At 43.5% G+C, this 16,770-nt stretch overlaps 1 protein-coding gene across 1 annotated transcript in view; it reads right to left on the reverse strand.

The window, feature by feature from the left end:
- IFNAR1 (interferon alpha and beta receptor subunit 1) overlaps positions 1–16,770 on the reverse strand; it is a 39,946-nt gene that overhangs the window by 11,883 nt on the left and 11,293 nt on the right. Inside the window, exons 4-9 of the mRNA XM_039319068.1 lie at positions 15,477–15,628; positions 11,190–11,328; positions 10,026–10,143; positions 9,492–9,691; positions 8,510–8,658; positions 7,440–7,584 (exon numbers count right to left, since the gene is read on the reverse strand). Of these exons, the coding sequence (XP_039175002.1) occupies positions 7,440–7,584; positions 8,510–8,658; positions 9,492–9,691; positions 10,026–10,143; positions 11,190–11,328; positions 15,477–15,628 (903 nt within the window). The remainder of the gene's footprint in view (positions 1–7,439; positions 7,585–8,509; positions 8,659–9,491; positions 9,692–10,025; positions 10,144–11,189; positions 11,329–15,476; positions 15,629–16,770) is intronic.

Raw genomic sequence — 16,770 nt, forward strand, 5'->3', positions numbered from 1 at the left:
GTTGTCTTACCTGAACGCCTTTTCTCAGCAGGATGATGTAGAGTCCAAATGGATGGGTTCTATGACGGCCTTCCTGCCTGGCAGACTGGGTAAAAACTTCGGCCACACCCCTTCCTTTGGGCGTGACCCCAGTTTTGACTTAGGCGAGAAACTTTGTTGGAATTAACATTGCAGCTCTTTATTATATCTTTATTATATCCCTGCCTAGACCTATCCTCTGGGTGGGCTTGGACTCTACATCATCCTGCTGAGAAAAGGCGTTCAGGTAAGACAACGCCCCTTCTCCAGCAGGATGACTGTAGAGTCCAAATGGATGGGACATACCAAAGCCCTCATGTCCCCCTGGGAGGGAATGTCTAGGCTACCGAACTCTGAGCAGATACGACCTGTTGAAGAACTCTTCTGCCAAAAGCCGCGTCTGCTGCTGCTAGGGAGTCTAAACGGTAATGTCGAATGAAAACCGAAGGTGAGGACCAGGTTGCGGCCCTGCAAATCTCTTCCACCGGAGCTTGCGTTAGCCACGCCGCAGATGTGGCTGCGCTCCGAGTTGAGTGGGCAGTCACCTGAGTGGGTGCTGGCAAATCCTGTGAGACGTAGGTCTGCGCTATGCAGGCTCTGATCCACCTGCCTATGGTGGAAGAAGATACCTTCTTTCCCATAGTTGATGGTTGAAAGGACACAAATAATGCTTCAGTCTTTCGGAAAGCCGAGGTGCGTTTCACGTAGAAACACAGTGCTCTCCGTACGTCTAGCTTGTGCCATCTGTGTTCTAGCTTATGTTTGGGTCTTGGACAGAAATCAGGAAGCGTAAGTTCCTGAGATCTGTGAAAGATGCTATTTACCTTCGGGATGAAGGTCGGGTCTGGTCTAAGAACGACCCTGTCTTTGAAAAAGGTACACAGATCCTTCCTTACTGACAGTGCTGCTAGTTCTGAGATTCTCCTTGCTGAAGTAATTGCCACAAGGAAAGCTACCTTCAGTGATAGGTGATGGAGTGAGCATGTTTCAAGAGGTTCGAAGGGTGCTGATGTCAAGGCTAGAAGGACCTTAGGCAGGTTCCAGGACGGGTACCTGTGTATGACTGGGGGCTTTGTGTTAGATGCCCCTTTTAAAAAGGCATTAATCGCTGGATGTTGTGCTAGGGAAGTTAAGTTGTCGCAGGAGAGTACAGTTGAGAGGGCCGATATCTGTCTGCGGATAGTATTGACTGACAGGCCCTTATTAAGACCCTCCAATAGGTAATCTAGGATATTGGGTATAGATACTGCGGTCGGGTCTAGGTGAAGCGAAGCGCACCACCTACAAAATCCCTTCCATGTAGCGTCGTAAATCCTATTAGTGGACGCTCTTCGTGATGCCTGTATGATCGATATCACCCCTGCAGAATAAGATTGTTTAGTTAAGCTTTGCCGCTCAAATGCCAAGCGGCTAGATGTAGCCACTGGGGGTCTGGGTGTACGAGCTTGCCCTGACTGAGTTTTACCCTGTCCGGGGGAATCCTCCACGGAGGTGATATCGAAAGGTCCACGAGGTCGGCAAACCACGGGCGCCGTGGCCAGTGAGGGGCAATGCAGACCATTTCTGCGCCCTCCACGATCATCTTGCGTATGGTTGCCGGTATTAGTGGCAGCGGTGGGAAGGCGTACAGGAGTTGCGCCGGCCACCGGCACCTGAGAGCATCCGTTCCCTCCGATCCCGGGGACGGGAATCTGGAGAAGAACCTGGGGAGTTGTGTGTTCTTGTGGTTGGCAAATAGATCTAGGTGCGGTTGTCCGAACCTCCGGGAGATCTCCTCGAAGAGAGCCGGGTCCAGACGCCATTCCGACTGGTCCACCTTGGCTCTGCTCAGGGAGTCTGCCTGTGTGTTTGTCTCCCCTGAGATGTGTTCCGCTCTGATGGAACTCACATAGGCTTCTGCCCACCGAGCCAGAGCCAATGCTTCTTTCATTAGTTCCACTGATCTCGTTCCTCCCTCCTTGTTTACATGTGCCTTGGCTGCTACGTTGTCTGTTAGTACGAGGACGTGCCTCCTCGTTACTAGGTGTGAGAAATGGCGGAGGGCCAGGTGTATGGCCCGGAGCTCTAGCCAGTTGATGCTGTGTGACAGGTCCTTCTGTCCCCACTGGCCCTGTGCTATCTGTGTTCCCAGGTGGGCTCCCCATCCGAACAGGCTCGCGTCTGTCGTGAGTGTGACCCTGTTCGGTTCCCTGAATATGCTCCCCTTGAGTGTCGTGGGGGATAGCCACCATTTTAGTGATTTCATCACCTGTGCTGGTACCAGCACACTCCTGTTGGAGGTGCTGAGGTTCCTCCTCTGGTAGGGTAGGAGGAACCACTGCAACTCCCTCGAGTGGAGCCTTGCCCATGGGATGATGCCCATGCAAGGTATCATCTTCCCCAGGAGCTTCGAGAGTTGTAGCAAGGGCACTCTCCTGATCCTTTGAACTTGGTGGATTAGCTTGGATATGCTGATCAGTCGCTCCTGGGAAAGGAATACCCTGCACTGTGACGTGTCTATCACCGCGCCCAGGTGTTGCAGTCTCCTTGAGGGAATGAGGTGGCTCTTGTTTAGATTGACCGAGAATCCGTGCCCCTGTAGGGTTCGGATTGTGGTCTTGAGATCTGCCCTTGCTTGTTCCCGAGATCTGGACTGGATCAAGATGTCGTCCAGATAAAACTGGACGCGAACCGGGATCAACCTGAGGTGGGCCGCTAGTACAGCTAAGATCTTTGTGAATACCCTTGGTGCTGACGACAGTCCGAAGGGTAATGCCCTGTATTGGTAATGTCGCCCCGCGTAGGTAAATCTGAGGAATTTCCGGTAGCTGGGGTGGATGGGGATGTGTAGGTACGCCTCTGTGAGATCTATTGAGGATAGTAGATCGTCTTCCCTGACGCTGGCTAGTATGGACTTTAAGGAGTGCATCTTGAACCTCCTGTACTTTATGAAATAGTTCAGGCCCTTCAGGTCCAAGATTGCTCTCCACCCTCCTGATGTCTTTGGGATAACGAAGAGGATAGAATAAAATCCTCTTCCTTCCTCTTCCTTTGGTACCTTCTCTATGGCTTGAATTGACAGGAGGTGAGCTATGGCCGAAGTTATCAGCCTTGTCTTGTGTACTCTTCTGGAGATGGGACATCTGATGAACCGGTTTGGAGGGGGAGAACAGAAGTCTAAGGTCAGGCCATGCCTGATCGTTTCCAGGACCCAGGCGTCGGTGGTGGTCTGTTCCCAGACCTCGGTGAAATTTCCTAACCGACCCCCGATGGGTGTATCCTGTTTGGCGTCACTTGGTACGCTTAAGGGATCTGCCTCCCGCTCCTCTATATGGGCGTCTGGACTGGAACTGGCCCCTGGCTCCCGGGCTTTGGCGATCCTGGGTTCGATCCTGTCTCGGGTAGAAGGATCGTGAGCCTCTGGGCCAGTCCCAGGATTGCCCTGATCGAAAGGGCTGCCTCCATTCCCAGGGGCTTCCTGGGCGGGAGCCCTGCCTCCGGAAGTCCTGACTGCCTCTCCTGTCTAACTTCTTTGATGGATGTACTAGGATTTTTTTCTTGTCTCTGCCTTCGCTGACATGTGGATCCAGAATGGAACCAAATAGGGCCTCTCCACTGTATTTGGACGTCGAGAGACGCCATTTGGACCTCAGGTCTGTCTTCCAGTTTTTGAGCCACAGTAGCCTACGCGAGGCCACTGTGGCCGCAATGGATCTTGCCGCATACTTTGTTGCGTACAGTGAAGCGTCAGACATGAACTGAGAGGCCGCGAGGAGTTTGGCCAATGTCTGGTGTACTCTGACCTGGTCTGGAGGCACCGTGCCCTGCAGTTCCCTCAGCCACATGATGCAGGCCCTCGCGAAGAATGATGATGAGGTGGCTGCTCTGGCCGCCCAGGCTGCAGCCATGTGGGAACGCCGGACGGAGTGTTCAAATTTCTTCTCCTCAGGTTTCAAGACCTCCGCCATGTCTCCTGGAATCGCGGAGGTAGAGAATAATGAGATCAAGGGGTTATCTACAGTGGGAACCTCTAACATGTTAGAGAAGGAGGGAGATAGGTTTGAAAAGCTTCCTCTCCGCGCTGTTAGGTGCCGGTGGGCTTGCAAGTGAGGACCATTGTTCCTCCAGCGTGGTCATGAAGACCTCCGCACATGGAATGTACTTGTCCTGTGGGACCTTTTTGGCAAATAGAGGGTTGGCCTCCTTGCTTGTCGATGGCCTCTCATCCTGTACTGATGTTAGGCTGACTGTGGAAACTGCCTTTATCAGGAGTGATTTTAGGAGCGCTGGGTTAAAGAGGCCAGAGCTCGTCTCCTGCTCAGGTGCGGTTTCCTCGTCCTCCGATAGGGGCATGTCTGACATGTCAAGATCTACTGAGTCACCCTCTCCTAGTTGAGAGGAAGATTCAGAGATGTTGGTAGGGGGTGGCCTAGCTCGTCCCTTACGGGGTGTGTGAAAGGCCACTTGCCCTTTGGAAGCCATGAATTGGGAGAATGCATCCTGCATGAATGCCTGAAATTGTGCCGACCATATGTTCTCCTGCGCTTTGTCGCTGGGGTGAGGCGCTGGAGTGTGGTCGGGTGAGGGAGAAGAAGCTGGTGAGGAGGGATTGGAGGAATCTAACTGTTCAGTTTCCCCAGGAGGAGACCAAGTCTTGAGCACTTCCTCGGCAGTAGGTTCTGTGCTGGGTGCCGCCACTGGGACAGGGGAAACCAAATTTGTCCCATTGGCATTGGTTCTCTGTGCCCTGCTAATTTGTCTTTCTAAAGCCAAATGTCTCCTCAAAGCCTCTCGCTCAGCCGTTTTAGACTGTCCCTTCTGAGTAAGGTGCTTTGTTTTAGCTTTCTTCTTCCCCCCCACCTCTGATTCAGAGGATCTGCGTTTTCGCTGCTGCTGTGGGGGGGACAATTGAGGGACCTGTGTGACTGAATACGAGACATTGTCTGCCATTGTGCCAGACACCCCGAGTAGGAAATGCCTGGGATGGGGGAATGAGGTACGCAGATCAGAGACAGATGCTTGGGACTGTGCCCTCCTCTGCCTATACAAACAATGGCCGGACAGACAGGATTCTTTGGACAGAAGATCCTGCCAGGCAGTGACTAAAGGCCACTATAGGAACAGTTAGGGAAGAATATTCCTCCTCACCTCCTCACCTAGTCCAGACAAGGTGCAGTTTATATCTCTCTCTCTCTCCCCCAGTCTGTGGCTGTGGCAACAGACCACGATAGGAAACGGTTCTTTTTGCTTTCCCTCTTCCTTCCTCTGTCTCAATTTCCTTGGGTAACCTCAGATCCTTGCAAGGGAAGAAAACCCTTTGTTTGCCGGAAAATGGAGTCCGGGTGATGGCCCCGCCCCCAAGGGGAAACGGCGGGAAGATCAATTTCCAAAATGGCGAATGGGGAAGAAGCCACGCCTCCCAATGGAAGCCCGGATATCCACGAGGTTCAAAAACAATGGCGGATCCTGATTTTTGCAATCAGGAAGACTCCTCTAGTCATGAGGGGGCTGCGCCTTTCCTCTGGATAGAAGGAAATTCAGCGCCGGCTTTGCTCTTGCCGCGTTGTCTATCGCGCCGCTCAGCTGATCGCAGCCGAGCGGCGACCTGGTTTGCCGCCTCCCGCGCGGCTCAGCTGTTTCGCGCCGAGCGGCGCTCAGCTCCCTCGACCAGGCTGCTCAGCTGTTGGGAGGGCCCGGGGGGCTACGCGCAACCCGGTGAGATCCCCCGCGCCCAACAGCTGCTCGGCGGGCCGGAAGAAAAGCGATCCGGCCCGTTCCGAGCCTCCCCAGCTAGCCCCACTCACGAGTCCGCCGATCCTGGCTGCCTCTCTCAGTTCTAATCGTTGCCAGGAAGTTTCTCTTGCAAAGGGAAGGAGAGGGGATTCCTTTTTTCTGTTTTCTTTGAGTTTAAATTCGTTTGGTTCTGAGAGCTGCCTCTCGCACGTGTACCAGGCTTCGAGACTGAGTCAAAACTGGGGTCACGCCCAAAGGAAGGGGTGTGGCCGAAGTTTTTACCCAGTCTGCCAGGCAGGAAGGCCGTCATAGAACCCATCCATTTGGACTCTACAGTCATCCTGCTGGAGAAAGAAATATACCTCCATTGTACCTAATTCAAAATTTTAGTCTTCTTACTATCAGGAGCAACTGATCCAAGAAACTCAGTGGACTTACTTCCCCCCTGCCAGTAGAGGCCAGCAGAGTCTCATCCCCATGAAAATAACTCATGTAACAAGCAATCATCACATAGAACAGAGGAAGGGTTTACATCAGAGTTCCCCAACCTTTCTGGGTTGGCGGCCCGGAGGGAAAGGGAGGAGCAGAAAAATGTGTGTGCACGTGTGCGCACATGCGCAAACAGGCATGTGCATGATGGCGGTGCCAGCATCGGCATGCATGCACCAGCAGACCACATGCACCCTTGGTGGTGCTGATGGCAGCGCTGTTACCTACACACCTGCAAACAGGCTGTTAGCAACTGTGTGCATACGCAAACAGGTCACTAGCAACTGTGTGATGCTGGCGGTGGTGCTAGCACTCATGCGCATGTGCAAATGGAGTCACTAGTGCGAGTGGGGGGTGCACATACTTGCCAACCATTCCCGTGGCCCACTGGCCAACACGCTGCAGCCCGGTATTGGGCTGCAGCCCACAGATTGGAGACCCCTGCTTTACATTATATTTTTATGTAAATATAATTTTATAATATCAATCCTACCAGCAGCAATGTTTAGCTACTCACAGATTTTCATAACACTCAGCCTTTGACCAATGTGTGAAAACACAAAAACAAGTCATACAATAAAATATTATCCACCCTCCCAACACAATACAAAATAGCTTGAAAAACATATACAAGAAACAAAGGCAAAGGTCTGAAAGCCCACCAGAATTAAATTTTCAATTCCTTCTGAAATATCAGTAACATAGGGGCCAAACACAACTCTAAAAAGGTATGGCAAAATACAGGTAGTCCTCGATTTACAATCAATTTTGAACAACCATTCAAATTCATGACAGACTCAAAAAAAATTACCTTCGACCTATCCCAGAATTATTTATGGCTTATTTTTGTGGAGAAATAAGGACATCCAAATATATATAGGCTCGGAGAGTGTAATTTTGTCTCAATAAAAACTGCAAATAAAATGATTTTATGCATTCTAATAAATATGCATTTAACATAAGATTGAAAATAGATTCTTATTGAATCTGCCATATTATGAAATACAATGCTTTTGAATCTTTCTCAAAATGATTCCAAAGAATCAGAGTTATATTTTAAAAATCTGCTTTCAAGTCTGAATATTTTGAAGTTGCAGTTTTTTAAAAAGTTAATGAATGTAATTTTATACTTTGAAACCCTAATATACCCAACAGACTCAATATAAATACTAAAAATGCAAACAGAGATATAAGTTATTTCAAATCAAATGTTAACATACCTTTGGCTGTTTTAATGCAAGTTACATTGCTAAAAGCACTAGTTTTACTAAATATTTTAGCAAATGCTTGCACTTTTAAGCAATATAATGTTGAGGAGCTCAGATCTGAGATTATAAACTGTGATGGTTTATGTCTGAGTTCTTTCTGCAAAAAAAGATGAAAGAGGGAATACATACATGGATAAACAAGACCAACAAGTAAATCATAATAAATTCTGGGAAATATTTTATCATTGAAAGTAATATTTAGTACAATTGCAGAACTATGAGTCAGTCAATCCGAAGAATAGGAAAATACTGGCGACAACTGATGGACTATCATTGGACACTATTTCCTAGTTAGCAGTATTTGAAATGACACATTTGTATGAAGAAAGCACACAAATATCTGTTTGAAGATACCGAACTGGAAAGCAAAATTATATGATGTTAAGGATTCATTGAGAGCAACTCTACTTGCATGTAACTGAAAATTATTTGAAAAATATGTGGAGAAAATACAGAAGCACAAATAGAGCAGCTCTTAAACAGTACTACTACAAACATTAGTTTGAAAACTATTGTTGTCTGGGTGATTCAGTTGTCTAGTGGAAATGTTATCCTGGAGAAGGTATGAGGGAGTGCACTGCACTGTTGGCATGTCCTTAACAATCTGCAATTTGAATATGTAACTATCTTCCAAAACAAAACCCATAAATATTTTGAAGGGGATTCCAATGACAGGATGTTCTGCAGAAGTGAACTATAAAATCTCAGTGAATGAGTTAGGACATATGTACACATACACAACAAACAATTGTTTGTGTTGGGCTCAATGTTGAAATAATTCAAGTGGAAGATAAAAGCTGCTTTTGCCAATTCTGTTAGTATGGTACGCCAGTAATTTCTTCCATCATCTACCTCAAGCCTTCTATAAACCAATGAAATGTTTGATAATTTTGCTGCTTCTGCTGGCCCAGTTGGACGGCAGAAGCAGCAAAATTATCAAACATTTCATTGGTTTATAGAAGGCTTGAGGTAAAAGGCTTTGATACAAATATGTATTTGCTCTTGAACAATAAAAAAGTTACCTTGATAGATGAAGTCCAGTACCAAACGTTGTAAGTCAATTTATACGGATCACTCATTGGTTTGTTTTCAGACTCTCCAGGAGAAGCGATGAAGACATTTATTGAATCCTCAGTGGCATTGACTGAGACAGTTGGTGGGCCCATTTTATCTTTAAAACAATTGTATATTTATTAAACATTTAACATTAATATTGGGGACCTACAACTCTAAAACTAAAGCAAATTTTCTATTTCAAAATAGAAATTGATTTTTTTAAATTACACTTTTTTTAACACCCTCTGCCTGTAGGATAGCTGTGTAATTCTAATTACATTCTTCTGAATATAACTAAATATTTCAGAGAGCAATCCCCAGTGAAATACTGCTACCACATTTCCATTCACTTCAGGGGGATTCTGATATTACAACGCAACAGAGAAACCATTTTCATACTGGGGTGGGGGTTAATATCCACTCAATCTTACTGCCCTGCCTCGTCTTTGCATCCAATTGAGTTGCTAGGTAGAGTGTAAAGCACGATATGATTTTTCTTTCCAAATGGAAATTAGGATCCAATCATTTTGTATGAGGATTTTTAAGGGAATGGACACTTCAGGCTCTGTAAGCTCTGTAAGCTCCCTAACCATATCCAACCACTTTTTTTTTTTTTTTTTAAGAAATCAGAAAATGTCATCCATACTTATTGTGCTTACTAGGAGGAGCTCAAATAAGTTACTTAAGGCCATAGGCTCCCCATCCTGCATACTAGTTAATAAAAGTTTACACTTGTTTAAAAAAAACCAGACTCTGCTATGATATAAAGTGTTTTGTGCTTTACAGTAAGCTTTCAAGAAGTGTTTCTATATGCATACATGAACACACACACATACACACACATTACTTATAAGCTGCACTACAGAAATTTTGATGAACAACACCAGGTAGCTGTCTATTATTCATAAATCACAAGAAAATGAATGTAAGTAAGTAGGTGAAACTTACTTTGTTCTCTAGGTTCAAATTTTAAGGTTTTAGACCAAGGTGACTTGTTACGACTATCTGCTGCCTGCACACGGAGATAGTAAATTCCACTGGAGCCAATGGAAGATGAAAGATCACAAAATGTACTTTGGATATTTTCACATTCAGATACATTTTCCCAGTCCTTTGAAATATCAGGAGAATGATGGGCTATGTATCCACTATAGGAATAGAAAATTAATTGAATGCAATATACGTATCAGCACATTATATTCCAATTCTACTCAATTTGTCTGCCTTTGGCAGGAAAATAAGCACTGAAATATGTTAAACTGTCACATGTGTAGACAATCTCTGTTATCAATTAAAGATCCCTCTACCCACCAATGATGTCACTTTATTGTCGTTATTCTTATGGCCCTCAGCAGTGCATGTACATATACACACCCCTACAAATCTTCAAACATTTCAGCACACACAAATATGTGAAACCTCAAAACAAAATGATAGAAATGAGATGCGATATGAAAACAAGAAATACATAAGGATTCTTACGGAACCAGCTGTACTATGAAGCTCACATTTCCATCATACAGATTATCCCAAGATAAGAAATGGTTCATATTCAAACTATGAATCTGAAAATTTTCAGGACGAGGTAGACCAATCCAAACTAAAAGGAGAAAAAAATAATAATTTCAAATAGTTTTAGAAAAAAAATAGCAAGAATGGAGAGCTAAATAGAAGTCTCTAATCCAATTAAACAGGAAGCAAGAATTGTGCGGGCCTCTTACATTATAGTAAACCATATTAAATGCAGGTTCTCCAATACCGACCAATTCCTCTTTCCACCAGATTTCTACAATCTTGTAGCAAACAAAGAGAGCCCCTCCCGTTTTCAGAATCTGTCATTTTTGCTAGATTTAGGCTTTACTAAACCTCTTCACTAGTTTTTGAGAAGAAAATAGATAAATAGTATACACTCTTCTGGTGCTGGAGAAGACTCTGCGAGTCCCTTGGACTGCAAGGCGTTCAAACCGGTCAGTCCTAGAAGAGATCAACCCCGACTGCTCTTTAGAAGGCCAGATCCTGAAGTTGAAACTGAAATACTTTGGCCACCTAATGAGAAGGAAGGACTCACTGGAGAAGGGCCTAATGCTGGGAAAGATTGAGGGCAATAGAAGAAGGGGACGACAGAGAATGAGATGGCTGGATGAAGTCACTGAAGCAGTAGGTATGAGCTTAAATGGACTCCAGAAGATGGTAGAGGACAGGAAGACCTGGAGGAACATTGTCCATGGGGTCGCGATGGGTCAGACACGACTTCGCAATTAACAACAACAACAATACACTCTTCAATGGCCAATCTAGCTCCTATTAAGAAATACATTACTAGAGAACTGCCAAGTTTCTACTTTCTTGGCTTAATAAAACATACCACAGTTACTAATGGTCCCTTTGTCAGGCCTAAAGGAACACTGCCTTAAGGTATCCACCTTGACAGTTTTATTAAAGAAATCTCCAAGAAAGATTGATAGAAAGCGATATAGATAAAATAGTCAGACTAGCTCCTTTCCCATGTCTTGATTACAGTAGAATAGAGGGGAGACAATATGATTCCAAATGCCATATTACTGTAAGTAAAATTCCATGGTTTCCTTTAAAAAAAAAGGTTTCAAGGGATTTCCATGCTTAAAATAAACACATAGAAATACATACCTTTAGAAGTCTGTATACAGTGCGTGGGACTGTAAATAGAAATGTGCTGATTCACAAGTGCTTTAACTTTCAAACAATAAGTAGTTTCTGGTTCAAGATCATCTATGATTTCACCTGGAAAAATATATTGTGTTTTTTCCTAAAGAGAGACAATTGAATTTATTGTTAGAGTTATTATTATTGTAGTAATTATATTACTATCTTGTAATACTACAACGTTGACAATTCTTGTTGCAAAAAGTTAAAATAAGATAACATATGTTATTGATCTCTTAAGGTTGCCAGGCTTGAAAGACACTGTGTAGAAAAATGAGATTCAGAAAATAGTTTCATCCCTCCCCACTGTATGGAATAACAATACTGTTCTGTTTGTTGTTCTCCCCTTCTCTGTCTGTAGTGAATATGTTCTTATTGGATCGTTTTGTGGATTTGACAAAGACACAGTTGGGATAGCTTCAAGTTTTGAGTGCTTCCTTGATATGTTTTTGTTCTGTTTTCTCTCTTTGCTTGTGGCCAAACTTTCAGCCAAATGATGTAAGATTCTGATTACTTCCAGTATGTGCTCCAGTAGGTGGTGGGAGTCAAAAGGTAAATATTGGTCTCTGTGTGTGGGTTTCTTATATGCACTGCGTAGCCGGGGAGGCCAGGCTATGTCCCTTAACATCCTCCTGTGTGAATTCAATGTTGCTGTCCACATATTGATGTGTTTAGTGATGGCTTCCACTTCCTATGTTTTAATTTTGACCCAAGTATCCTCCATGGATCTATATCAATGGATGGGTGGAGTTCCTGTGAAGGAGTTTATCCTTTGATTCTACTTCTTCCATGTAGAGATTGGCCACAATGGGAGACACAGGTGAGCTCATAACACAGCAGTGCTTTTGTTTGTAAAAAAAATCTTTGTTGTATTTGAAATAGAATGGTGGTCAGGCAGAGGTCCCGCATATTACATATGCAGTCTGGGCTAAAATTGGTTCTGTCACCTTATATGTTGTCTTGTAGTAGTTGTTTCCTCACCAGTGTGGCTACTTGAGCTGTTAGAATGCAGGTGAAAAGTGATGTCATATAAAAACCATTGTTTCATCAGGATTCAGTTTTAGTTTCTGAACCTTGCTAACAATGTACAGAGTTATTGATGTGATGGATGATGTTGCCAAACAGAGGAGCTAATAAGGTGGACAGATGTCTTGCAATGTCGTAAGTGACTCAGTTGATGCCGCTGACAATTGGCCTGAATGGAGCTCCTTCTATGTATATTTTGGGGAATCCATATATGCATGGAGTGGCTTCCCCAGGGTAAAGGTAGGAGTATTATGGCTTGTCAATGGCACTGTTCTTCAGTAGTTGCTGAAGTCAATTCATTAACTTCTAGTTATAGTCAAAGTTTGAGTTTGCATATTTAAGACGCTTTCTAGTTTTTTCCCCGAAAGCTCTTATTTCATCACCAGCTGTAAGAAGAGTTTGGTGAGTTTGGTAAGTTATTTTCAACATAGCAAAAATTTGTTTTTGCATTTCTTCCATAGGAAAAGTCTGTTCCTGGTCTTCCATAGTGATGAGTTGAACTAAAAACTTTTACAATTTTTTTCTCAGTAAATAAGAAACACAGCTAAGACTCTCACAGCTGGTGTTCAAGGTTACATGAATCTTGTTTTGTTTTCTGAACTGTCAGCCAAGTCTCTTTTCTTTAAGAATAACAAATTGCAATTTCAGGTTTAGCCACAAGATGCCACCCCACTGTTTAGGGAATCCCTTTAAATCTCAAAGTTATTTTAATCCTTTTGTTTTTTTCTTCTATTTTAAGAGGAAAAACCCAGACTTTCAAATAAAAATAGAAAGTAAAAAGTAGATAATCAAAAATATTTTAATCCACAAGCTTCAGAAAATAAAGTTCCAGTTGGGATCCAATTTTCAACATTTTTAAAACTCCCCTGTATATTCAATTGCTGCTGTTTCTGGAGGGAGGGCTAAAATCCCCCTTCCCTCTGCACAGGGGGGAAAAGTACTTTAGCAGCTTGTTTAGGTAGAAAAAGATAGTTGGAATTTAAGAGAGGTAGATCTCACCCAGTCTCTTCCACGCTGCTTTAATGTTGCCTGATGGTAGGCGTAACTTCGGCTGCCCACAGCCTAGTGATCAGCCATATTGCTATGGCCAGTCTTTTGTCTGCCGGTTCAAAGGGAATGCAGGCACTGACGGGAGAGCTACCACTCTCCCATGATCTTGCAAAAGCTCCTCCTTGTTGGTCACCGCTCTGGGGTGACTTTTCAACCCTTTTAGGGCCCCCCACAATGCGAAACTGGAAGTGGAAGATGAGAGTCATCTTCCGAGCATCCATGGTGGCCGCATCAGCAAACCGGAAGTCCAATTCATAAACTTCTTATAACTGTTGGCAGGATCTCTCTTCAGTAAACCGTTCACCTTGGTTTTGTAGTCATTTGTATTCAGGACTACTATGCATCTTCCTTTATCAGCTGGCAAGATGATGACACTCAGGTCTCTTCCTAGGGATGTCACTGCTTATCTTTCTTGAATTGTGAGGTTGAAAGGGAGTGTTTTGGCACTGGTGAGAGCAGTTAATATCTAATCTATCTTCCAAGTAGAAGTCCCATATTGTTCATAACAGAGCAGCTACCCCATGAGGGAGTGTTTACTGTTTCTCACATCAAAATGCCATCTGCCACTGCAGGGCAAAACGATGAACATATGTTATATTTTTCCCTTGTGGAAAAATCAACAGTATGAGGAGAGGAGACAGGGCAATTCTGAACAGAAACACAGCAAAGAATTAATTATCACTCTTCCACTCCATCATCCTTCTGCTTTTAAATAAAAATATGAATCAGGGAGGAACTTTGACTACAGGTAAACACAGCCAATCATTTTTCTTTATGTAGCAAGAATGATATAAATTTGAGTGTATAAAAATAATGAAAGATCAAACATTTATGAAGTTATGCAGGGCTTCAGTTATAAGCAGTATTCATGGTTAAAACGTATCCCAGATCATCCCACAAGACTGAGTCCCAGGCATCTTGGCTGGACTTGCCCAGCTGGAGTCCAAGGCATAGTGGATTTGAGAGACTTTATCTGGCAGACAGCCAAAACATTCCTTCCAGCAACCCTGCAGATATCCTGTGGCCTGTCCCTGTCCAGTAGGGCATGGGTCACCCTCAACAGGGACACTGGACAACTGTCTACAAATCCAATAAGAATGAAGAAACATTGATGTTTTGCCACCCTTATTGCCACAACAATATAATCCCTAATATGAAGTTTTATTCATATTTGAACAGACCCACTCCACATCCTCCTCCAACATCAGGCCAGGAGTTTCTTCTGCCATGTCATCTCCCAAAGCTCGTCAGTAAACCAAGGTGTGCCCCAGGATTGGGACACAGATTGAGATCACATTAGGGTGATGCCACCTACCCATTCTAGACAGCAATTAGGGTTTTGGTTGAACAATCCACTAGACACCCGTGATCTCTCTGGTATCCCATTCGGTCCAGCAGTTGTCTGGGTGAAGCCCTGTCTCCCCAAAGGGGAAGATGCACCAACATTCTAGAAGACTGTAGAGCCAGTTAAAGTCCACGAGTCATAAAAGAGCCAAGGTTGACTACCCCTGCTGTAGAGTGATCTGTCCATGGTAACAGACTGATGCTAATCTCCTCCTCTATTTGATCAACTGGCCCTGAGGAGGGGAAAACTGATCTAATGTTCAACTTTTATTTTTTAATTACATCAGCAATGATTTGTGACAGATTCATGCTAACCATGGAGGCCATGAACTCCTCTTGTTGTAAACTCTATGCCACCAGCTGGCAGATTTTGCTAGGAAAGAATCAAGGAGGGAACATACATGCTTGAATATTTAAGTTATTTCAGATCTAATTCTCAGAGGTAACAAGAAATTTGTCAAGCACAATGTAGCTCTATCGAAATTCCACATTTGTATACTAAAAGAAAATGCTATTGTGGGCTCCTTGGTGCTCATTGATAGTTTTCTTGCAGACATTTCATTACCAAACTAGGTAACATCATCAATCCTAGAAGGGAGTAAGGTTTGCTCTTATTTTTATATACTAAAAAATGCCCCAGAATTCAAGACAATTTTTGAGCAAATAGTTAAGAAGTACACTTTGGAAAAATTTGTATTTCTGAGAGAAATGTAGAAACCCATTTCATGTATATTTCAATCATAATGGTTTACACACACACACACACACACACACACACACACACACACATCTCTCAGCAAATATTAATCATATAAGAAACAAACATGTTACCTGATAATGGGTTCCATTTTTCCAGATAGTTAGCTGATATTTTAATATTTCTAGTTTCCACATTTTTTTTTTATCTGCCTCAGGATGTAAAATATTGATTTTTACATCTCCATATATTGATTCAAACCAAACTCCTGGAGGACCCACTTGAGCTATAGATGAAAATATCATCAGAAAAGATTAATAGTAGTCACTCTGGAATATTTACACATTGTACTAAATCAGGATAGAAGAGGGTGGGATAGCTATTGTCATTCATACTGGCATCAAGATGTACTATTTCCCAAATTGGATGTATGAATTTGTTTGTGTGATTAGACTCAAAAGGTCATTCGATTTGCTACTGTGTCCCATTCTTCCCCATCCCTGTCAGTATCCTTGCCAGGGCTGCTCAGCTCAACTGCTAAGGTGGCAACAGAATCCCCCAAAGTGGTGTTCAGTGTCTACAACTTGCATTCCCTAGAATAACCCAGGAATTAATGATCACCAGGACAACCATAGACCTGCTTTTTAAATAACCACTCCCTTGGCTGTATCTCTTTGCCCTGTCTCCCAAGGTCATTCCTACAATACACTTACAATACCTTTTGGTGACCACTTAACTTCAGCAGCTGCATTGGTTGCTGGTTGGTTTGCAAGTGCTGTCAATTATCTTTAAGGCCCTATGTGGCTCTGGACTAGGTTATGTGTGGGATTGGTTTCTCCCATATTAATCTGCCTATCTAATCAGGTTGAATACGGTCCATACTCTCCAGATCCTGACTATACAAGAAATCCAGCTGACAGAGTCTCAGAAATTGACATGTGGATTATTGTTCTCATACCGCAATTGCCTCCCCACGGAGATCCTGTCTATTCTTTCCTATCCTGATTTCAAGAGTGCAATCAAGACCACTTTATGTCAATGAGCACAGGAAGAGAGCACGTTGCAACTGAAGATTTTAATTTGGTAGACACGTTTGTGCATATTTTTTGCATAATTCTGAATCTGTATCTGGGTTATTTTAGAGGTAGGTTTATTTTTTTAAGAGTTTTCTTACTCTGTGAAGTTTTTCATGAGAATCATTAAAACAAAAATAAAGTAAGATGAAACTGTTTGTTTTCAGCATAGTGGAATGCCAAAGTGATTATGAATTAGTCCACAAATCATGGTTAAAAAAAGGCATGATGTAATGTGTGAATCCAACCATAAGTACTGTTTCCAGTTCAGCAGAATGAAACATATCATTAAAAACAAATAAAGAACAAATATTTATTGAAGCTTTTTTAATCAAAAATTTGCAAAACCTTTGCT

This window comes from Crotalus tigris, unplaced genomic scaffold (genome assembly GCF_016545835.1).
Source record: "Crotalus tigris isolate CLP2741 ecotype Arizona unplaced genomic scaffold, ASM1654583v1 scf7180000017601.7605149639:7615979, whole genome shotgun sequence".
Classification (NCBI taxonomy): domain Eukaryota; kingdom Metazoa; phylum Chordata; class Lepidosauria; order Squamata; family Viperidae; genus Crotalus; species Crotalus tigris.